This window comes from Lepisma saccharinum, chromosome 10, assembly GCF_977018435.1.
Source record: "Lepisma saccharinum chromosome 10, izLepSacc3.1, whole genome shotgun sequence".
Taxonomy (NCBI): Eukaryota; Metazoa; Arthropoda; class Insecta; order Zygentoma; family Lepismatidae; genus Lepisma; species Lepisma saccharinum.
In genome coordinates, this window is record NC_139238.1 from 79,129,270 (window position 1) to 79,153,765 (window position 24,496).

Sequence of the window (24,496 nt, forward strand, 5' to 3'; positions counted from 1 at the left end):
TTGGTTCCTTCCACATTACCAGCACATGAGTTTTGGAAAACAGCAAGATGGCACAAGCAGATAAGTGTCAGAATAGATTAAATTAATACAAATATACATACCAGGCAAAGAAATAAGCATCATCCTTTGTTGGCTTTTTTAGAAGAGAAACAAAGGTGAAAAAATGAAAATACAAGAATGTTATATCAGAAAATGTAACTATCCTTTGAGACCTAGGAAAAGTTTGATTTTTCAAGCACCCGTGGCTAACAACTTCTTACAGGTCTTATGCAGGAAGGATGTGTTTAAAAGAAAATGCATATACACACTCCTTACTTCCTAATAAACAATAGGCAGATGCAGAAAGCAGATTGTGTAACATAACAAATAATTTTCTTGTTTTCCATTTCTATTTACTTATTTTAAATAGTATTAGGTGCATCCAGAAAGTAAGATTCCCTGGGGTCGTGCACAAAAAGGAAACATTACTTCCTTCAATGATTTATTGCCACATATACAGCACTTGTCCAGTTACTTGTCAACATAATTCCTGCTGTAATTCAGGCACTTGTCATAGCGTGGGACCAACTTCTGTATACCCGCGTCGTAGAAATTTGCCGCCTGGGTGCCGAACCACTGTGTGACAGCCGTCTGAACCTCTTTGCATTGTGAAAATGTTGACCAGACAGGAACCTTTTCAGGTGCAAGAACAGGTGGTAATCACTAGGAGTGAGATCTGGGCTGTACGATGGATGGTCGAACACCTCCCAACCGAACCTGTCCAGAAGGGCTGAAGTGCACCTAGCCATATGCAGCTTTGCATTGTCGTGCAGCAAGATCACCCCGGCACTGAGCTTACTGCATTGCTTATTCTGAATGGCTCGTCGCAATGTCCCCAGTGTTTCACAGTAACGGTTAGCATTCACAGTCTCACCTCTGGGCAGAAACTCGATAAGCAGAATGCCTTGTCTGTCCCAGAACACTATGCACATCACTTTTCACGCCGACACAGCGTATTTGAACTTCGTCCTGCATGGAGATCCACTGTGACGCCAATGCATGGACTGCTGCTTGCTTTCAGGGGTGCTGTATGCAACCCACGTTTCATCCCCTGTGATGATCTTTTTGAGAAAATCATCATCGTCATGGTAACACTGCAGAAATGTCAACTCCGTGCCCATGGGTTTTCATTTATGTTCGGGCATCAGTTGTTTCAGCACCCACCGGGCACACAATATCCAGAACAAGAGGCATTTGGTAACAATGTTGTGGAACAAAGACCGAGAAATCTGCGAGAAATGGCTGCTGCATCTGCTCCATAACGGCTGATGGCCACCCACTGTGCCCGTTGTCATGCACATTTTGCCAGCCTTCAGTAAATGTCTTGCACCAACGATGCACCATCTGCTTGCTCATGACATCTCGCCCATACACTTGGAACAGCTGACGATGAATTTCGATCGGGTATGTTTTGTGCGTTCAAGAACTTGATCACCGAACGAACCTTGCACGTGGTGGGAGATGGAATAAGACCTGCCATGTTTCATCGCTGCCTCGACGCTACTGAGGACTTTCGGGAGGCGTCTTCTAGGACATTCACTAGCCAGGGCATGTGCCTCTCATGCATGCACAAAACTGGTTTCAATACGCATGGCCTGCCACCTGTGGGCGAGTGGGAAACTCACTTTCTGGATGCACCTAATATTTGTAGTACAGTATACAGGAAATTCCAAAGTACAGCACTTTTACCCAGACAGTCATAATCAAATGTCACAAAGTAAAAGAATAAAATACAAAATGTTTTATAAGGACAAGAGAGATATCCGAACGGCAATATAAAAAGGTTCAATGTTCAAGACACATGTTAAGAGCTGTAACGCTTGCGGGGTGTCTGGCGTTACGAGGGGGACTATTTTCTCAGATGGTAGACATAAATACACAACCCGTTAATATATATCTGTTATTTATTATTCTAATGGTTAACAGTAGTGATTACAGACTAACTCCCTATCTCTATTGCCATTTAGTGACTTGAGCTATTCCTATAAGTAATAAGTCCCAAGTGTCACCACTTGGTTAAGTTGAGGCTTACCCTCTAAGATAGGAGCAGCGAGCTATGGCGCGGCCTCTTGTCGTCTCTCGGATTATCTGGACTCAGCCCCGATCTATGATTCTCGTAGTATTTATTAACATGGCGTCCTTGTCTCAATTCCCCAACCCAACTTAGTATACCGCAACCTTGTGGTTATTTTGGCTGACAGTCCTTTCTGGGGGGAGGTATGGCCTTGCTGACCATGACGAAGGCTTGTGGTCCGTAGACCTCGAGCTTATCGTCAGGGATGCCCCCCAGAATATTCACGGCCAAGGCTCTGGCCTTGTTGAGCTAAACCACCAAACTTCCTGTAGGTAGCCTTGTCAGGAACCTTGCCCTTGATAGCTTTTGGGGGGGAAGGAAGGGCCTGGTCTGTATCACACGTGTTGAGGACGAGACAAGTGATAGTGACGCAAGTCCTATTTCCTGGTTTTGCCTTCCTACTCTTGGCAGAGACAACGCCCCATTATGTAACTTGCAAAAATGCTCGTTACAGAGCTATAGTGTGGAAATATTCTTGGAAAAAAAAGTAAAGTGTGCTTTGCACCACGCTATGAAGGCATATAGGGGGTGTGGAGTTAGGGACCCACACTTCCTTGACCACAGCTAAAGGTGGGGGTGATGTGATCAGCACCATGTCCTTGGCTGTCTTTACCCCCAGACACTGGGTGGGTGCCAGAGCCGCTTGAACAGGCAAAAAAAAATGCAGGTTCTCCCCCACAAGGGATCAAACCTAGGTCTCTCCCATGATAGTCTAACACTGAGCTACTGCGGCTCATAATATTCTTGGAAAGCCATTACTAAAATAAATTATCATTAGGGGAGACTAGTTTAACTTTTAAAGTACAGATTCTAATTTATCTATATTGTAAAAATTTTTCAGCCCAGCTTGAAAAATAATGTGTGATTCTAACTTTCCTAGCAATTACAGGTGAAAAAGCATAAACAATTGTGGATATCTGACTTGACTGGTTCCTGGCAAATCCTTGGATGCTCTAACTTTGCACAGGTTCATGGAGCAATACACAGTAAAAGTGTAGTAAGGAAGTAAGGAAATATGTTACTTTGCACTCTACACATTCCCATCATTTCATGTCAGAGTAAGTTGTGTGCAATGGGGCAAAGTTGACTAGTGAACAATCTTCCAGCTTCTTAAGACCTAACAGCTCCATGTAGAAATCATTGAAGTGGGGCTGCCATACTACATCCCGTTCAACTATGATAGTGCCATTATGGGAACTTTTTAAACACCAGAGTGCACACGTTCCTTTCAGAATGTGTGGGTGGCGTGGTATTTATCAACATATTTTTCATTAGTATGTTATTATAATTCAGCGACATTTGTATGGTTAATATTTTGTTATGCTTTATTGCCATAATCTGCCTGTGTTCACCTTCATCCCACTTAAAAAAATATTTAAAACTAAAGTTATACTCAAAAGTTTGAAGTCCAAAAACACAATCATGAATGCACACAGTCATGGGCGTCCGGAAGGGGGGCCGTGCCCCCCCCCCCCCCCCCGGAAAAAGGAAATCAACCAAAAATTATGTATTTCACACATATAATTTCATTTTAGCCACAATAATGTGTGTTAATTATTGCATGAACAACATAAATTCAAATTTAAGCAATGTTTTTTTAGGGAACAACACTATTTTTGGAGAAAATTTGCCTTGTTTGCCCCCCCCCTGAAAAAAAATACCTTCCTTACCCCTCCCTGGAAAAATCCTGCGGACCTCCATGCACACAGTGGAACCACATGTGTAGAAAAACTAGTTCTAGTCTAGCTCCAGGTTGCATATGTAATAATGGAATTTTCATAATGTGAAAAATTACTTACTTTGTCCTGCATATTAATTTTCTTAACTGAAACAAACATTTCACAGTTTTATACAATCTCAATTGTTTGTAAATAAGATTTAATTACATTAATTGATAGTTTGGCATTTTAGACTGTTAACTGAATGTATTTTAAAACATCAGTTTTTTGACACTGTGTGCAACCAACGACGTACTTTTTTTCTCACATGGCCCATGAAGGGTTAAGAATTCCTGCAATGCTCACTCCATTTATAAAACAGTTGCAATAATATTACAATATTTCTAACCGAGTGATGCTGCACCAATGTGTACTGCAATGTATGTCTACCTCATCTATTAGTAACGATACCAAATTGTGGATTCTTACCTTTGAGGAGCCAAGACCAGACATTTTCACTTTATTCACATCGTAAATGTTACATGCAAATGGACTTCCTTTAACTGGCTCGTTGTCTACAAGAACAGACACAGTGTGTCTACCTAAAACACATAAAAACACAAATTCAGCAGTGTTGTAAATTCTATAACAATGCAAAGTTGTACACATTGCAAAAGCTTATAGGGTGGCTACTCTAGGACCTTCATAAAATTCAAGTATAAGGTGAACTTTCTAAAAATTCAAGGGTACAAGCAAGTGTTCTCTCTATTTCAACCTTACATACTACTGCCTCTCTCCAGCCATGCACATACAGACAACAAATTTATTAGCAATATAAAGGATCTGTGTGATTCCAATGTATCCAAAAATTCTAATTCAATTCAATTGTATAAAAAAAGGTGAAGTGCTCCCCTGTGCTTAGCACCACGCCACGAAGGCGTATGGGGGGTGTGGGGGTAACACCGCACACTTTCTTCATCCGGTCGTGAGTGGGGGTGATGTGATCAGCATCACGCCCCTGACTGCCTTTACCCCCCAGGGTTTCCCCCAGGTGCCCATTTTATTTGATGCTGGGTGGGCGCTGAGGCTGCTTCCACCGTTAGAAAAGTTCCCGGATTTGAACCGGCCGGGGATCGAACCCAGGACCTTTAGCATGGTAGTCAGATGCGTTACCAACTGAGCCACCATGGCCACATAAATTATATATGTATTAGGGATGGGCCAATATGAAATTTTGGCCGATACCGATAAAGTAATGATATAAAATTTACCAATAACCGATATTCTACCGATCCGATATAAAATTAGAAATGGTCCTTGAAGAACCTGAAATGTTCATTGATCTCCTTAAAAAATGTGTGTTTCAAAGTGACTGCAGTGCAAAAGAAATTGCATATTTAGACATTTACTTTTTCAGAAAATAGGGCATGGAGATTATCCATAAAAATTACAACAAAATTGCAGAATTCTGCATTAAATTATCAGATATTTATCGATATATCGAATCGATAAAATAATCGGTAATTTTACCGATAAACTGATATGCCTATATTGGCCGATACCGATAGAGTACCAATTAATCGGTCCCATCCCTAATATGTATTAAAAATTAAATTTAAGGTGCGGGTTTTACATTTTCCATTTCCATACTCAAATTCACAATATATATACACACTAGTAACAAATGTTATGGAACACACTAATATACAAAAAATTGTTAATTGTATAAGAATTTCAAATTCCAATTTACCTACTCAACTTCAAGATATCTTATCTTCCAGTTATCTTCCCTCTTGTCAGATACATTGTTCTGCAAAGGACACTAATAAAGTAAATGGACTGAGAGAATACTGTTTTATTTTCCACACAGCTTTCTTTTCCTTCATAGATAAAAATAAAAGCTAAACTATGAAAAACTTGCCTCGGGTACAAATAAATTCAATGGGATAAATTCAATGTTAATAAAAGTTGCAATTTTTATTCACGTATACGGAGAAAAATGCATGCAGAATTCACGCATAATTCTCAGAGCCATTAGGTCCTCCCGATGGCACATCGTTGCCTTGTAATCAAGAGGTCCCACGTTCGATACTCAGTGGAGGCACATAGTGGTTCGGATTCCACTTTAAACTGTAGGTCCAGTCCCAATTAGCCTTACTGTGCACAAAGTGGACTTAAAACACCAACTCAATCAATCAATCTCAGAGCCATTAATTAACACATAACTCCTGGAATTCAAGGAATTCCGGGTAAGTAGCCACCCTGATATACTATATACATAATTAAGATGGACATTTTATGATTTTATGTTTCCGTGGATATTGAATCTGTAATGTAGAGTCAAAGGCTATTGAAATGTCAAGGTGTATTACATCTAGTATGGAATTCTTCAGAGTGAGTTGAGTTTCTGATAATGGAATTCTGATGTTGGTTAAGCAGGGGCTACCTAATAAGAAACTATACTACACCGTATTTATGATCACAAACAAGAAAAAGTGATGGTATTAGTGTACAAAAAAGGTTCAGTATCAGGTTATGTTATTTGTGAAGGAAAACATGCAACTTGAGAATATCTAAGGCTATTTTGAATACTTACCAACTTCAAAAGGCATGAATTCAGCAGAAAACTTCTTGGCCGGCAAATTCGTAACTCCTACAGGAACAGCCTGTCCTGATGGTGCCAGCACGGTCACTACACACTCACTGACATCAGCCCCTTGTGGATCAATTAACAAAGCTGCTGCCTGAGACAGTGGTGACATCTTCAGGGCAGAACCAGAAACTACAATCTGGTTGGAGTCAACCACTTTGCAAGTGAATGGAGAACCTAGAAAGCAAGGAATAACCAACTGAGTAAAGAGTGAAGATAATGAGCCCTTACTAGTATAACCATTCAGGTAAGATCTTGTGGATTAACCTGCACATACAGATACCTGAATTTCATGACTTACGTGAGGAGTTGGAGCCAATAAATACCGTATTTGCTCATGTATAATGCGCACTTTTTTCCAAAATTTTTGCCCCCAAAAACTGTGGTGCGTATTAAGCACGGTATAATTCAGACAGCCAACATGAAACCGTACAGGGTCATTCCATGATTTTGTGACACTTGCATTGATTTTTCATGTTTACGGAACCCTACCATGTTATATATCGTTGTAAAGTTTGAATCCTTCAGTATCTGAATATGGAAATAGTATTCCATACAAGATAACAACACTAATGTGAAATTCGGTTGAAATAAGTTCATCAAAAAATGAAGAAACGTTCTGATTTTTATGGTACTTTGGATGAAAGAAAACATAAGGAAAAAGATAATAAAAATTAAAATGTATTACTGGCCAAATAATATGACATACATGTAGTGTGTAAATTCCTTAATGGAAGAAATCTTGTGCTGCTAACTGGTATTTGGAAGGTCCTGAATGTGCCTCGCATAAATGTTACATTAGTCACGGAAAGAAAAAGTATATATTTTGAAAAAGAAGGAATAAGCAATTGAATAGGTATGATGTCATTCATTCTTGATCAGCATAGCAACAGATTTACAACCTACAACTACGAAAGCCATTTCTTGAAACTGGATTGTACTGGGCATTATATATGAGATATATATGTTTTTGTCACTTTTACCCATCCAAAACTAGAGTGCGCATTATACACGCAAGCACACTATACACGTGTAAATACGGTATTGTCTCTACACAGGTAAAAATACATCCCACCAAAATACCACACACACACATATCCTCCTCCATGGTGCAACAGCCCTGTAAAGGCCAGGCCCTGCCAGAGCAGACTTTTCATTGGTTGGCATGTTGTCAGCACATTGAGTTCCATCACTGCTTTTTCCTGGCTTTTGAGACTGGAGCCTGCTACTTCTTTTCAAGTAGGTCCCCAATTGTCTTTAAATGTGCATTCAGTCATAAAAATGCATTTCATCAGAAAATGCATGTATCAAAAGTAAAGAAAATAGGAGACACATTCTTATTTCCTTAATAATTTTGATGTCACGTGCTACTTTCTGCCAGTTAGTAGAACAAGCTATACGAAGCTTCAGTAGCAGAGCAATTAGCACCTCTTAGTTGGTGATGTGGCTGTATGCTCTAATGATCCCCTAGGCTATATCAGCAGCAGCATAGCTGGGCAGGCTAGCGAAGAAGAGTCAGGCCAAGAAGCACCTACTGGTCAAAAGCTCCAATGGCGGAAGAAGATGGATGGCCATCTAAACAGCCGAAGAGGCGGAAGAACCAAAAAACCAGGAGTAGTAACACTTCTTTAAAAAACCTTGGTCAAGCTGGCAGCAGCTGCTAGTACCTCAACGGCAACTTTGACGGAGGAGATCTTTGGAACAGCATAGCTGGCAAAAGAGGCATTCATTCTCATGGAGTATAAAGATGAGAAAAGAACCACTGTCTTGTGGAGACAAGGGATCCTCAAAGACTAGGGGAAAATACCCCAACAGAGAATTAACTTTAGGTGGCAGCCCCATCACCAAAATCGGGTGTTGTGGGCTAACAACCTGCACACTATTATTAAAGAAACATCAACAAGAGGAAGGCGAACTGATTCTAAGATGACGACATTTGGCTTGAAATGGCTAATGAAACAAAGTCAGGGTTCCATAGTTCAAGCTTTAAGAAAGACAGAAATATTTGATTGGATTTGCTTCTTCATCTATTTCAGTAAGTCACCATTCATTTTCATCATTGCCATTAACCTAAAGTTTAAAAAAAAAAAGTAGTGTAAAATAATCAAAACCTGCAAATGCTGCAAGAACTAGTTTTACAATAGGACTGAACCAATACCACTTTGAACTGATACTCATACTGATTCCCAACGATACCTATACCGATTGATTGGAAATTGTAACGCGTAAAGTTGTACAAAATATTGATTAATATTAGTGGGTGAATATTCATTTCTAATTACATGCATCAATTTTTCAGAGTTTTTTCCTTTAAATATACAAGAATTAAATTAAAACATTAATATACTCTTAAGTAATCACAAATTGCAGTTTTTCCGCACTATATTGATGCAAAATAATAGGAAACCACAATTTATAATTTCCTGCATAATCCATGGAAGTGTCATTTTCTGGCAAACCCTGCAAAGACCAAAACTCGGGAAAAATATCGGGTGGAATCAGTAAACAAAATCCAACATATACTCTCAGATATCGATACCACCGTTATTGTCCGTTACAAATACATTGGCATCGACATCAGCTCAGCCCTGTTATATACTAGTAACACTAAGCAAGTAAATTTAGTAGCACAACACCCCTTTGAGGGCTTGAACTTGCCATAGAGCTTTCCCTGAATGATGTGTGGAGAGCTCGTCAAGTCCCACTGCATCTGTTTTCTGACTTTCGAGAATGGAGCCTATCAAGCCTCACCAATTTCCACAAAATGTGAAGTTAACCTCGATCCATTTCACCATGCCATAAAGGCACATAAGGGCTAGGAAAATAGAGCTCCATACATTCTCAACCTCAACCACTATTTACGAGTCCCCAATAATATATTTCCTACAAAACACTTACCTGGCACAGGCTCTCCATTGAAGCGAACACTGAGATTGTGAGGAGCAGGTTCTTGTGGTTTGAAGTTGACGCGGAACTTGGCATTTCCCTCAGACTGCACATAATTAGGCACGTTCCTGCCATTCACGGACACTATGATCTCCAGGTTCCCGGCTCCAGCCTGACTGGCATTAACTGAAAGAATAAACAAGGAATTCATTTAAAAAATAATGCAAAGGAATGTTTTTGTTTTAAAAAATAATTCTCGACATGTAGTTTCTCTTAAAACCCATCATGATCAAAGAGATAAACAAAGTGGAACCCCAATTTTACATTTTCACACTAATTTTTTTTACTTCTCTGGTCACAAAAACTAAACATTATAAAAGTTTCCCAAATTTTACATTCACTGCTACAACTTACCCATTGTACCCTCAGAAACACATTATCGAAGCTCCACTGTATATCACTCACGACCAGATCAAGAAAGTGTGGGGTGTTACCCCCACACCCCCTATACACCTTCATGGCATGGTGCCAAGCACAGGGGAGCACTTTACCACTGTATATCATTTATGCTCTACACATTTTTTTTCAGTATTATATTGAATCAGTAAATTACAATAACTAGTATCAGTAAACAATATATCTGTACTTATCTCACTAGCGGATGCGGGATTTTTTTTTCAGAGATGCTGGAATTGTAAAGGTGGATACTAAGTAGCTGCACTCCAAGGAGGATACAGAAAATAATATTTCATAATTAAGATTTTGAACCTTCATTTTTAGAAGTTGTTCAGACAAAAATAGAATCAGGGGCCATTTTAAGAGTAGTTTGCCTTTACAACTTTGGTGTTTCCCGAGTTCTTTACTGCTTCCATGCAAAAATTTTGATTTTCTCAAAATTTTGGGAGGAGCTGCAACTGCATTAGCTCTCCTCTACATACACCAGTGCTTATCAGTAACAAAAAAATCATAATGGTATGATATACATTCTGTTACGTATTCAATGTAACATTCTGATTTATTGTATTCTGATATGACTTTAAAATTAATATTGTTAGAAAATAACTGAATATCATGCTCAATTTTGTAAATTTTTCTGAAAATCTTTCCCATTTTTGAGTTTTATTCAAGTGACGATGAAGCAAAAATATGCTTTTATTTTGGTAATATCTAGGTATATAAAGTGATATGGGTTTCCAGAAACCAATTATTTTGGATCACTGTTGCCCACTTGCAAGAAAAACAATAGTTTCGGTTCATTTTTCTATTGGCACGGACTGGCGGCATATTTGCCAAGTCTAATTCTTGTCTGTCTAATGTGAGCAAAACTGACAACAAATTATTTTATTAAATTTTAAAATATCATAAGGAAGTTAATATTTAAGAAATCCTGAATATTTCCCTATGTGGAAATTTCCCAGTTCAGTAATCATATAGTGGGATTCAAAGTTTGCATTCCCAGATTTTATATTTTTCTGAAGGACATACTTAATTTCTTTGAACCAAATGGAAACATACATATGTTGTGATATTTATCTATATTATTGCACAAAATCAAAGCCACAGAAACGGAGAAATGGCTGATAAATGAATTAATCTATTTCTATCTGCCAGGAACCCCCAACTCAGGCTGATACTCACTGCTGAAGTAGACTGGCTTCCCAACAACTCCCAGATTGATGTCCGTGACCTTCACCTTTGTTGCATCATAAGCCTTCACAAGGAAAGGGCTTCCCTCCACATGGAGGTCAGAGAATTTGACCGAAACACTGTGATCACCTGTAAGAAGAAGAACACCAAGTAATATAGGAATACAAAATACTCTTATTCATTTACAAGAACAGATATACTATCCTGATGAAAGAATAACAAACACTATGGTGCAGTAGTTCATTGAAGGGCAAGTCCTACCAAGCAGTTATTGGGTGAAGCATCTTATCACCTCTGTTTTCTGGCTTTCAAGAACAGATTATCCTGATGATAAAAATATAAAGTTTTGTTTCACTGGTATTAAATTAACTGTTACTACCAGACCTATTCCACGTAACCACAACTTTGGGGCAAATGCAGTTTTTACATGGGAAAGGTTGGGTTTATGTTGGTTGGCAAATTGAAGTTGGTCTTACGTTGGGCCAATGGTTGTTGCCAATGCTTGCCCAACCTTGGAAAAGTGAGTCAAAATCAGTCAAAACTACGTTCTCCTGTTAAGATAACTTTTAATAGTATGCTGTAAATTCTAGAGTGTAAAATAAATGACATGTAACAGTGTTTCTTTTCGAATATTTCAGTCACAGCACTTACTGGAAATATAATATTTTGTTAATGAAAGTAGAAGCTATTTTTAACTTGTAGTCACTCAAGAGTCTTAGCCATGGATGAAAGATATCTCTGTGCCAGAAATTGCTAATTGTTTGTCTGTTTAGCTGTAGCATAAAAAAAAACATTCTTACAGGTATTCTTGTGAAGGTGGTTCAAGAACCACATATGTAAAATAAACAATGTTATGTGCAGACTAAGTTCTGTGAAAGGTGGAAAACTAAGTAAACCTTGAAAACAATGACATCATATAAATGAGAAAGTGCTGTGTATTTTTTTTTTTTATTTTCCGCAAATAATTTGTACTAGAGTTTATATTTGGCCTTACAATAACTTATGTATATCAGAACACAAACCTATCTATACATTAGCTTTCAGTACGTTGGCCCAACATGGAAACCACACATTGGGCCAACATTGGAACCACAGCCCAAATTACCATTACCGAATGGTATGTTCTTATGTTTGGACAACATTGGGCCAACCACTTTTGGTTACTTGGGATAACTACATATAGCAGTTGCATAACATTGTAATTGGTGGTGGGGTTTACATGCTTCGATGATTTTCTCAGCTGTACTGGCAGTACCACAGCTGCCGACAGGGAAATCAGGTAGGCAAACTGGAAGTGAGAAGTCAGACTAAGAAAAACTGCCGAGTTCACCATGATAGTTGGGAGTTGAACAAGGCTGACAAGTGTTCTGCACAAACTCAATTTCTTTCAATACTATTAACAAAATTTCACACCAAAGAGACAAGTAACTTGAAATACATGCCACTGGGGAAAGAACCAATCAACGGCAACATTTCTGACAGCTGCACAAGTCTGCATTCAATTGATGAAATCCTCAAGCTACATGAAACATACGCCAGTTGTTGCTTAAATGTGAAATCTCCCCAACAGAAGCCTCACAGTGACAGATGCAATAAAAGTTGAAACAAACATAAAACACCCTGTATATGGATACTTTTTTTTGAAACACCCTGTATATGAATACTACTTATATGAGCACCCTGTATATGGATCTATACATGAAAATACTTTTACGAGTAAATACACAATAAAACAATCCTTAAAGGACGTTAAAAGATAATACATTGGAATATACCCATATAAAAATCAATAATGATGCAAGTGTAAAATATAAAAATATAACTAGTCCATTAACATAAACTTGAAATCTCTAAGAGCGGTCTCCCGAACGCTGAAGTCCGGAGACGCCAGGTGTTGGAGAGTCACTTCTTGTTTGCACCTGATTTCGCTCTTCAGTCCCTCGGTCCGACTGCGGGCTCCTTAATCGACTGTGGGGTCGGTAATACCCATCACGTACCTGACCTAGTTGAAACTTATCGTCGCGGTTGCCCTGCACTGTGCCGTGCGGCGGTCGACGCATATTTCCTCCTCCACGTCTGCCTCCCTGGTACAGTGGCGAAGGTGGTAAGGGATGAAAGTTCTGATCATTGGCGCGTGGATCGTGGTGCTGTCCTCGCTGAACCATCTGAACTCGCTGGCGTCGGTTCCGGCCGTGACGATCATCTTCTCCTCTGGGACGCTTATTCCAGCGCTCTGACCTGTCGCGTTCTTCTTCTTCTGAGCACTGGTATAGGTTCTCCAGCGTCAGCGACATCGAATCGGGGTCGGACACACAACTGCCATTAAGGTGACGCCGGACATCTTGCGGAAAATGATATATCAGCGCCGCGATTATTTCTGGAGCCGTCATTTGAGGCTGCAGTGCCTTGAATTCATTATATTTTTTCCAGAAATATTGCGCGTACGTAACTCCTGCGTTTCGGCTGTAACGTTCATTGCGCAGTAACATTAACATCCTTTCTACTTGGATCGGCCGCTGAAAGTGTCTCAGGAACATCTCCCGGAAAGCTTCATAAGATGTAAAATGCCTTTCATTCGTTTGAAACCAATTTTTCGCCCGATCTTCCATCAAGCCTCGCAAAACCAGGATCTTTTCATTATTCCCCAAGGACAGCTCCTCTGAGGTAGTTTCAAACCGTTCTAAAAATGCAGACGGTAAAACCCGATCAGCCCCGTTGAATCTTTTGAAATGGTTCTTGTATTCAAGTGGAAAAATAGCTCGCCTCGCAATTGTGGGTGCCGAATAATGACCGCAGCTGGTGGTCGCTGGTCGAGTGGGTAAACCGGGGAAACCCTCATTTACCGCTGGCTCATTGCTACTTGTCAGTTCAATCGAAGGGTCTTCATTATTGCTGGTGGCCGAAGTACCTGGGTTTGTCCTCGTAGCCGTGGGCATTTCTCGTCGCTGAGGGTGAGAAAGGTCCAAACTGTCCATTCTTTTTTCCAAGGCCTGTATCCTTTGCGAGTGGTCATCAACCTCGCCTATTGTTCTCGTCACGCGCTCTCCCAAACCTTCAGAGTTTTGGTGACAGCTCGCCTCAAGCTGAGCCGACGATTGTCTCAATACTGCCAAATCCTGGTCCGTTTGATCTGTCTGTCGCGACAGTGTTGCCAACTGCTGGTCCTGGTCATCAACACGGGAATCCAAGCGAGCGATTTCCGCGGTGAGTTTCTGCTCACTATCTTGCAAGCGTGTGGAAAAACGTTCAGTCATTTGTTCCACCGAAACACGCACCACTTCCTGGAATCGGGTCTCAAGCTGTTCGATTCGCTTTTGTGTGTCTGCATGCTCCGCCCGGATCAGCTGTCTTATCATCTCGAACATCCTGTCGTTGGTGCCGGCGCCATTCTTCAATGCATCATCTGTTTTTTCCATCGGAGCGACATCTTCCGGGGGGGAAACGATCAGCTGATTCAGATCTTCAAAAGGTGGCGTGGATTCAGTATTTACAACTAAGCCCCCGTGTCCTGGAGTTCCTGACGAAATAACACAAGTACTACAGCGCGGCTGCGCTTCGTTCGATGGGTCCATTTCACTTAATGGGATTTCAATCCCGCAAATTACACAATTCCGTGCTTCGCTCATGTTTCCGTAAATAATTTTATCACTTCTCAATTTCATTAGATTCTTAAAAGCACTCGCTATGTCCTGAGGTTGTCAGAAAATAAGTCTATACTTCAAAAACATGAAACGCACTACAGAAAAACAATACAAACAAATAACTATCAAAAGTGCAGAGAGGAGGGCACGACGGGTCCCCTTTCTGCTACCTACATAAAAGCCTACGCGCACACACACAAAAGAAAGTCGCCACTAAATTTGCATGAAATAATTCCTAGAAAATTCGCCCTTGCCGATATTCGCCTACTTAATTGCCCTTTACGTTAATCAAATTCGCGCCAAGAAATGAATAACGCAAACACAAAATACTAAATGACACAAAAAAATAATAAAAACGCCACAAGAATACACGTAAACACAAAATACCCAATGAAAGTTTAACCAAAGAAATGAAAAAAATCCTCACGCTATCTATCAATTAAAAAAATGAAAAATGTACTTCCCTCGACGAGGGTAAAAGATAGACCGGTCCCTGATCGGGATGCCAAATTCTCACCGGGACCTTTAGTACATGACCTAAGGTTGACACTTAGTCCGGAGACCGAAGTCCCCTTCCTAGGTGTCGGGCCCAGCTAACGGTTTTGATTCCAGGGTACGTGTGACCGGATCGGTTTTTACCCCCGACGAATAGCCGACTCGTGCATAAAGTGACGTTGAATAATAATAATAATAATCAATAATAATAATAATTGATGTTAGCCAGCAGAAATGCTTTGCTGACTTAACGTTGAACTAAAATATAAATACCACCAGTTATGAGGATAAGTATACTATATGTTTAAACACAAATCATAGTCAAATCATATATAACAATAAAGTATATTATATAACACACAAAAAATAGACACATTACACAACCCCTCACTATCATTCAAGCATTCACACACTCTCTCATACCGCAGGGGAATAATTACATTAAGATAAGTACATTGGCCCTTTTTAGACACCATGCAATATTTAGTTCTTCATAGGAATATTAAACTGCGCCCGAAGACGTTAATGTGCTTAGAATTAAAGATACTAAACTTTCATCTGCGCGTGCTCATTACATTCTGCCAACGGGCATGACACGTAAACCTTTTATTCTTGCAATTTAACAAAACATTTAAATAATTATTGTTTAAATTATTACTAATGCGCCTTGGAACTTCAGTAACATTAGGCAGGGCACGCAACTCGTGCAACATAGATATCAACTGCAAGGCATACATGTTTACAGAATAAAAATGAAGACTCTTGTGTATGAATATATATTAAAAATAGCACGCAGTTAATTTACTTCCTCACTTAGCAAACTTGAGGGATGATTTCTGCAATAGATACACGATTTATGCAGTTTTAATCAAATATTACCGAGTAAAGCATATAAGGTGACATAAACAAAAAATATTACTCAACAGTCCGGCGCAGAGCGTGGAAAAACAACAGTATGCTGTGAATCGATCTTCCTAATTAGCAATTGTTTTGAAATTTAGATTATGTTGGCAAGAAATAATTATAATCAATACCTTCGCGACTTTTAATTTTAAATACAGGTATCTTTTCGTCCGACGGCCGATCTTTGGAGGCTTGGGTAGATGATCACTCACACATATAGAAAATTAACAGTAGTATACTATACCATCTCGACGTTCTAGACGTTTCAGCGACGTTTACCGTAGTCCTCTAAACGGCGGCGGGACGTCGATCCGCGGTCCTCTTTGCAACACTAACACTTCCCCACGCTACTTCTTTGTAGCGGCACTTCGCAATCTTCTGGGACACACCTTCCTTTTACGCTTCAACATTACGGCGATCATCTTGTCGGCCTCGTAATGGAGCGATTAATTGCTTCGCATCGTCTCTCTCTCTCTCTGGGGGGACGGCGAAAAGGGGCGAAGTTCTTTACCGGGGGTACTCGTGGATTCTCGCTGCTAATCTCACGCGGGACGTCGGCGTCGTCTCAAGACGCAGTAGGTGTCGCTTCATTATCTCAATCTTCTCTTCTAGACGGTAGATCTAAGTGTGGGCTGGTGTCGCTTCATCTTCCAATTTCTCTCTCTCTCTCCTTTTTCTCTCTCCGTAGAATTCTCGTCGGGCGTCGGTGTCGGCGTCGAAGTACTCTCGGAATGCTGTTTCTACTGGCAGCTTTCGGCGGTATCATTTCATGGCTTCTAATCGGGCTGTGGGCGTCATTTGTGGCTTTCGTGGCGGCGTTTTAGTGGTGTGGCGTCGCGACGCTGAGCGATGATCTGCTGCGTTGTCGGCTTCATGCAGGCTAGGAAGACCCAAGGCCCTCCTTCTCTCGTGATTAGCCCGCCATAGTGGTATTAATGTTCCTCGTCACAAAACGAATAACGCGAATCCAGTGCACAGGTCACTAATTAACACTGCGTATTCGTACAACTAGTCACTGTCACTCACTCACGCAGGTTAAAACACACGGCGCGGTAGAAAAAAGACAAAGTCCCGAATCTTTACTCCGACTGTCGCGGAGGTGTTGTCGGTTCGAAAACTGGCGGTAGACTGTGACTGTTTGTTCGTTCTGCCACTATATAAAGACAGCTTGAAACTTCGAATACAACGGACTGACTTTTAGGCGCGGGAATCTGAAGTTACGACGTTGGTGGTCAAGCGTCCATTTTTTGCCTGGTCCAGCTTCTTGGGGCACACGTGTTGCGTTAGAGTGGGGTGAAAAGAATAGTTCTACCCTCATTCGGTACGTAACATGTTCCTCCAGTAATTGGCCTCCCAAGTTGACTGTCCGTCGCCAAATGCACAAAAGTCGCTCAAAAATAGTGAAAGATTTATCACAGCATATTGTTGGTTCCGAGCTCCTACGACCGAAAGGGGGAAAAGTTGACAAAAGCAGAAAAACACAAAAGGTTCAGAAACGTGGTGTTTTTCTACCGAAGCTTCAAGAGGATACGAAGTTACAGAAAAATATAAAATAACGAAAACCTAGGATAAAAAAAAGTAGGTGACAAAAACTGACTGTCATAAACAAATGCACGAAAAATATCAAAATCTAATTTCAAACTTTGCTGCATCCTTTCTGCTAACCAAACCACAATCGTTACTCACCTACTTCCATTGGAGTGTACTCGATAGCAAAACGGCCGTCTCCAAGCTTTCGTGTTATAATTGGAACGTTCCGTCGTGAAGGAGCTAGAACTTGAATCTTCGGTTCACCAAGGGTGGCATCTCCCTCGATGGAAAAGTTCGTTGGTCTCATGACGGCCACCTTGTCCAGGCCCTCACCAGTCACAGTCACGTGGGTTGCATCAGCAACATGGCAGGTGAATGGACTCCCTGTAAGACACAATTTCTATTAAAATAATTGCACTATGTACATGAATTCCTTCAATTTTTGAAATTCATGGTTGATATATTGTTGATTATGTATATCTAGCCTGGTTCTTCTTGGAAGAAAGGTTCCAGTACACTTCAAGTTGGTTTGGTATTCTGTTCATCGTAAGAACTACTCCCAATATTATGCATGTTCATATAAGATTGTGCATCCATGTAGGTACACACACACACACACTTAATTAAATAGCTAGTATCAGTATTATTCTCTCCTATAAAAAGGTGCCGGTAGGATGTACTGTTGCATACCACCAAAGAGAAGCACTGTGTATATCTATATTTATTTATATAATTACTTATATTACCCTGCTGAAGAACAGCTAAAGAGCCTTGATACACCAGTTCAACCAAGAATAACTGTGCATGTTACAAATTTGACAAGAAAGTAGTACATAACAAAAGTACAAGAGCAATACAAAATACATAAAAAGTACATTGTAAATAATTTAAAATACAGTGAAATCCTTACGAATGGATAAAATCAATATAATGGTTGACAATAGAGTTTAGAAAATCATTAACACTACATTCTTTACTAGCTGTTATTGAGAGCAATATCTATGCTAATATATTGGGATTAGAATGTGCTCTGATAGCAACTGATCCTTTTCCAGAGAGGTGAATTGACATTAATTTTGCTCAATCAAATTACCCACTTTTAGAGGTACTCCCACATAACTTTCAAGGCTACTGATATAACATGCTAATAAACATTGGCGAACACTCCATATATTTAGGGGCAGTGCACAATATTCCTGTCTAGGGTTGACTTAACTGAAAATCACATGATTTGTGATTCAAAAGCAGCACAGAAATCCAAACGTTTACATTTCTTACACTGCACATTAAAATCCATGTTGATGGCAGGAATATACAATTTTTTCACCCAGCTTCTAATATTTTATTACAAGAAAAATAAATATTTTGGTTAGCAACTTTCTTAATGCTAGTAACTCTTACCTGGCACATCTTCCCCATTAAAACGAAGCTCCACTGTATGAGGACAGGGTTCCCTCGGAGTGAAAGAAATTGCATACGTGTGTGGTCCCTGTGCTTGTGCAGATGTTGGCACTCTTCCACCGTTCACCGTAACTTCCAAATTCCCTGGGCCAGCCTGGCTAGTTTCCACTGCAAAAATACATTTATTATTGAGCCTTCTCAACAGCATAGTGGCTAACATTGCCACCTTGTAATGAAGCATCATCAGGTTCGATTCCCAGCAGAATTGCATTGTACAGTGATTCTTGTTCCACTTAAAACAGTAGGTGCAGTTCCAATCAGTGGTGGATCCAGAAGTTACAGTTGGGAGGGGTGAATCTCAGTTGGGTCACCTCACTGTGAATCAGTTCTAACCTACAGTTGTACTGGTTTATGTATATACAGAGCATTCCCTGGTGAACGGGTCTGCGACAGTCACACACTACAGACTGTTTTTTTGCTCTCCCTGCATTCGCTCTCTTTCTCTTTCTGTTGAAGTTGCAGGCTGACGCCAGTATAATCCTCCCACGGAAGTTGTGTTGTGTCATGTCCGTGCGTTGAAGATTGTGGCTTAATATGGCACTACAAAAGTTTACATTGCAACAAAGGATTTATCTTGTTGAGTGCTACTTCGGAAAGAGGAATTGTGGAGAAGTGCGACGACATTTTGCAATGAAATTTCCTGATGTTCCCGTTCCACATAGGGCCACTATATTAAACCTCGTAAAGATGTTAGTTCTGAATAAAAGTGGAAAGAAAAATGGGGATATCTTAAAAATAAAGTATACAAAGACAATCTGCACATCATCCATGAGTTAAAAGAGAGTAATGTACGAGAAATCGGGAGAATTACGGTAGACGAACTTGCACGTGTAAATGCCAATTTCCTTCAGAGATGCCAGGAATGTGTTGCAGCAGAGAGACATCATTTTCAACACCTTCTGTAGTCAAGGTTAGTACACAATATGAAAACTGTAATTTTAATAGCCGACTCTAGCGACTGTATCGGACCTGTTCACTGGGAAAGACAATCGCTGATGCTGGGCTGCTTGCCGCCGAGTCTTGTAGCAAATGTCAGGGAATGCTCTGTAGTACTGTAAGCAGGAGCAAAGCTGACTTCCATGTTCTAGAGATTAGCATATTGTTTTGCAAAAATAGAGATCCATGGCCAGAATAGATGGTTATTATTGTATGTCATTATCATAATTCCTCCCTTTGCCATGATAAACTTAATAAACAAAAGGACAAAAAATTATTCTATTTAGTGGTATTGGTTTTGGTACCCTTTTGAGGTATATTGTACAGTGGTTCAGATCCAAATTTCAACTATAGGTCCAATTCTGATCAACCTATCATGAGCATAAAGGGGACTTCCATTCTTTTTTTAAAAAAAAAAATCTGAAGCCTGTAAACCTTGGTGATAAAAGACGGAACATTTAAGTCTTCATAAATATTAGGCATAATAAATTATCTAAACTGCAGCCATTGGAAGGGGCTTTACCAGATATCCTCTTTTTCCCGGACATGTCTTACATTTCAGCCTTATGTCCGGGAGGAATTTAAAAAAAAAATCGTAAATGTCTTACATTTTGACTGTTATGCAAGTCGAATTAGGAAAACATGTGTTTCAGTCGAACAAAAGAAAATCACAGGGAAACATCATATTATGTTAATTGCTGAATATTTGCTTCTCATTCCAGAGCATCCTGTAAATGTTGGCAGAGTTTTTTCATTGTCAGCAGTGCTCGAAGTGAAAATTCCTAGCTTGGAGGAAACTTTTTCGAGTTTGGGTATAGGTGGGGATGGTTGTATGGATCAACATGGAGACAACCCAGAAACTGGGGCAATGCCTATGCAAATTATCCTATCCAGGTGTGTGCTTTATGAAAATGTTCTTAACTGGGAGGATGGCATCTCTCCAGGTCTCCCCTCACACATCAAGCACTGAATATCAGGACAATGGACTGATGAGAGAAATAGATTTCCCATAGTCTGCAAAACATTTGGTACTAGTTCGATATAATTTCAAAGGGTTTCACTGTTCGGAGTTTCATAACTATATTTTGACTAAACCAAACAAAATGGCTCTTCTGAGAAGGACAACTAAAAACATGTGTAAAAAGAAGTGTACTGATTACAAGTCGTGGAATTTTGCACTTAAGAAATCATTAAAAATCATTATTTTTTAAAACTGAAAATGTGTAAATTTTATGCTAACATGTTCTAGTTATGTGTATTATTTACTACGAATGATTTGTGTCCATTTTGGGACAGCATGTCCTATTTTACTCCCATGGTGATCTTGTAACCCTATATCACCCTCCCTGTGGATCTGCACCTGATTCTAATTAGGTTAACTGCATTAACCCATTCACCCCTTTTGACAACTCATGCCCTCATGATGCAGTTCTGCCCTCATGCCATTTTATGTGCTAGATGCAAACATGCAGAGGGTGCTTTACTTTTGCCTTGCGTTACCCCCACACCCCCTATACGCCTTCATGGCGTTGTGCTAAGCACAGGGGAGCACTTTACCTTTACCTTTTTTGGTTCTTAATACTGTTCGATGACTGAATTTCGGTGTATATTCTGAGGTTTTGTTTTCATACAAGAATTCTGCAGTCTCCACACTATAATTTCTTTCTTTGGGAAGGTTTTGAAGTTTTCTAGAGGTGTCTGTTTATCTCCGGAACACCAGAAGAAAGTCTTCTTCAGGCTCAACACCCCTAAGACTGCAGATCATGAACTCTGTACACATTCTCATACATACAACTTCTCAGAAGAAAAACATCAAAGAGATATCTTGTGAATTACAAGAAGGGAGAAAGAACTGAGCTGACGTGGCAGTGCAAGGAGACCATTCAGTCTCCTAGAATTATTTCCAATATTATGTACTGTAAAAGTGTCAAGAGAAGATTTACATTGGAGTCAATGTTGAAAGTTCATAGGCAAATGGTTAATTCAGCATGAAACAAAACTTTTTGTTTAAAATCAAATAAAAAAAAACATGACTGGTACACTAGTAATAAATGTTAAAATAATGAGCTTGTAGAGGCATTCTCTCATCTGCAGATAAGACATGAAACAAATATCAGTGATAACTATACAATTCTTGAATACAATCATAATTCAAGGTTCCTCTGTAAAACAGTTTATTGAATTCGATGATTCACTGCTACCATTCACAAAAGACTGCTTATTTGGGCCTATGATCATTCCGACTACGAGCTGTAAAATGTTGCGTGAAACTTTTGCAGAGTCTAAATGTCCTAACAATTATGGTAAATGCATATTTTAAACAAAAATGCACTATTATTGCATAGAATAACTCATTTATTAATTAACTAACTGCTATTTTAATATTATGATTTTCTCATTTGGAGATATGGATATATGGTAGAGTTCTGAAGTGCAACTCAAAAAACTGTTTTATGGCTTGTGCAGGAAAATACATCATTACTCAATTATTTATAAACATCACGTTGAATGATTTCTAGCAGGTATTGCTTCACAAAGTTGTTGTTTGCACATTAGACTAAATAGAGTTGGAAAAAAATCTATTATTGATTACATAGTTGCTGAATCATTTCTGTACTGGTTAATTATACACAATAGTACACTAATTAATTAATTAATAACAATGTGTACACACTGATACAGTAATTAATTAATAAATTAAGCACCGTGGAAATGATTCAGTAAACTATGTAATCCATAGAGGCACATATTTTTGGTAAATAAAAAAGCTAAATTTCGGTACAAAAACAGAGTCAATTTTGGGTTCAAAAGTGATAAATAAAATGAAATTTCGTTGTTATAGCGGTGAAAAAGTGGCATATAAAATGACATTTTGGTTTTAAAAATGTGAATATAATCCCAAATTTGATTCAAGAATTGCACTATTACACAAAATAAACATATCCCTTCTAATGGCACATTAAATCATTACCAGAATATTAAGTTTATTCCTGTATAAAGGGGTCCATTTTTGCTTGTCAAATGTTTGCAGCAGAATTAATAAATTTTCCGTGAATTGCATAACTCACAGGATACTTCAGACTTCAGAAAGTGTTGCGTCGGTATATAAACGGTAAATTTCGTGTTTAAGAGTTCATTCGCATATTGCAGTTCATTTTGCATAATTTCGTGACAGAACAGGGTAGGAAAATGCACCTCATACCTTTCAGAAACATTAAAAATTGACATTAGAATGTGTTATTTCACATTTCAGGTTTTCGCCAAAAACGAAATATGCATGCCTCTAGTAATCCAAAATACAAGTTTCCTTCTTTACATCCCATTGGGTTTGATAATGCAGAGACATTTGTTTGCTTTTATGACAGGTAATGTTCCACAGTGTAGCTAATAACAATAAAAAAAATGTATTATAAAACATTTGAAAATTTTAGATTGTCTGATTGTCAGTATCACCTCAGCCCAAGTAATTAAGTTTAAAAATATATTTTTGGTAATAGAACAACTGAAAATATTCAAAAATGAAAAGTACATTGCATTTACTGATATCTATAATGAAACTGCTAAGAAATTAGAGCCTTCAAATATAACTGGGGAAATAACTTACCTAAGAATGTAATGGGCTTTCCCACGATCCCATTGGTCACCTCCTTAACTTTGATGGCCTTGACATCGTACACTTTGCAGCTGAATGGTGAGCCTGGAACAGTCCCACCACTAAAGCTGACAAAAATCTTGTGTTCTCCGGCAACTTTGGGAGTGAATTCAACTTGGAAAGTCTGTTTGCCATTGTCTTTAACTTGTGCCGGTACAGATTGTCCATTTGGTCCTGTTACATCGGAAAAGAGTTAGTTTGAAGAGGTTTTGTCGTCTGATTTTTTCTTTTTAGAGAAAGAAAAATAATAATCAAAAACCTACTGCAGCTTTAGTAATTGCAATACTGTAAATATTATTCAGATTAGGATTTCAACACCATTATAATATGCAAAAAATACCAATATTATGCTACGTGCTTAAGCCAAAGGCAATATCAAAATATCCACTTCCCTTGTATTGTTAACCCTTCAACTCTTATATTTTTTTAGTATTCTGCAGTAAGGTTTTACTATTCAAAGGCACTATAATGCGCACTAAAAAAATACCTCTTCTACAAAAACAAAGAAGAATATACATATGTTTAGGAACTATTAATAATGATAAAAAAAATAATGGTAGTCTGTTACAAGAGACTGCTGACCAACCAGATAATGGCAATCAAAAATGTTATTTTCTTACACCTAGTAGCATTGTACTATGTAAGCCAAGCCATACATATAAGTAGGGAAACATAAGCCAAGACAAAGCAAGCACATTTCTCCTTTATTTATTCATTTAAAAAAATGGTTAGTGAATGCACATTCGCTCACACGCATACAATTAGTGACTACAGAAACGTCTATATACATACAAAAGGTCAGGGACACATCAATGAACAGTGAGGCAGTCGGGATTTAATATGTCAAAAGTTATTAGTAATGTCGCAGGCGATAAGCCGGTGATCCTGCAAAAAGAGCATACACTTTTAGCGGTACAACTAAGA

The 24,496-nt window shown here is 39.1% G+C and overlaps 1 protein-coding gene across 4 annotated transcripts in view; it reads right to left on the reverse strand.

The window, feature by feature from the left end:
• Positions 1-24,496, reverse strand: part of jbug (filamin-type immunoglobulin domains fbug) — a 304,098-nt gene that overhangs the window by 34,012 nt on the left and 245,590 nt on the right. For all 4 annotated transcript variants that reach the window (XM_083129980.1, XM_083129979.1, XM_083129981.1 and 1 more), the window contains 7 exons: positions 23,525-23,746; positions 18,925-19,092; positions 17,680-17,907; positions 10,946-11,083; positions 9,320-9,493; positions 6,368-6,598; positions 4,261-4,373 (listed from right to left, as the gene is read on the reverse strand). In XM_083129980.1, the coding sequence (XP_082986106.1) occupies positions 4,261-4,373; positions 6,368-6,598; positions 9,320-9,493; positions 10,946-11,083; positions 17,680-17,907; positions 18,925-19,092; positions 23,525-23,746 (1,274 nt within the window). The remainder of the gene's footprint in view (positions 1-4,260; positions 4,374-6,367; positions 6,599-9,319; positions 9,494-10,945; positions 11,084-17,679; positions 17,908-18,924; positions 19,093-23,524; positions 23,747-24,496) is intronic.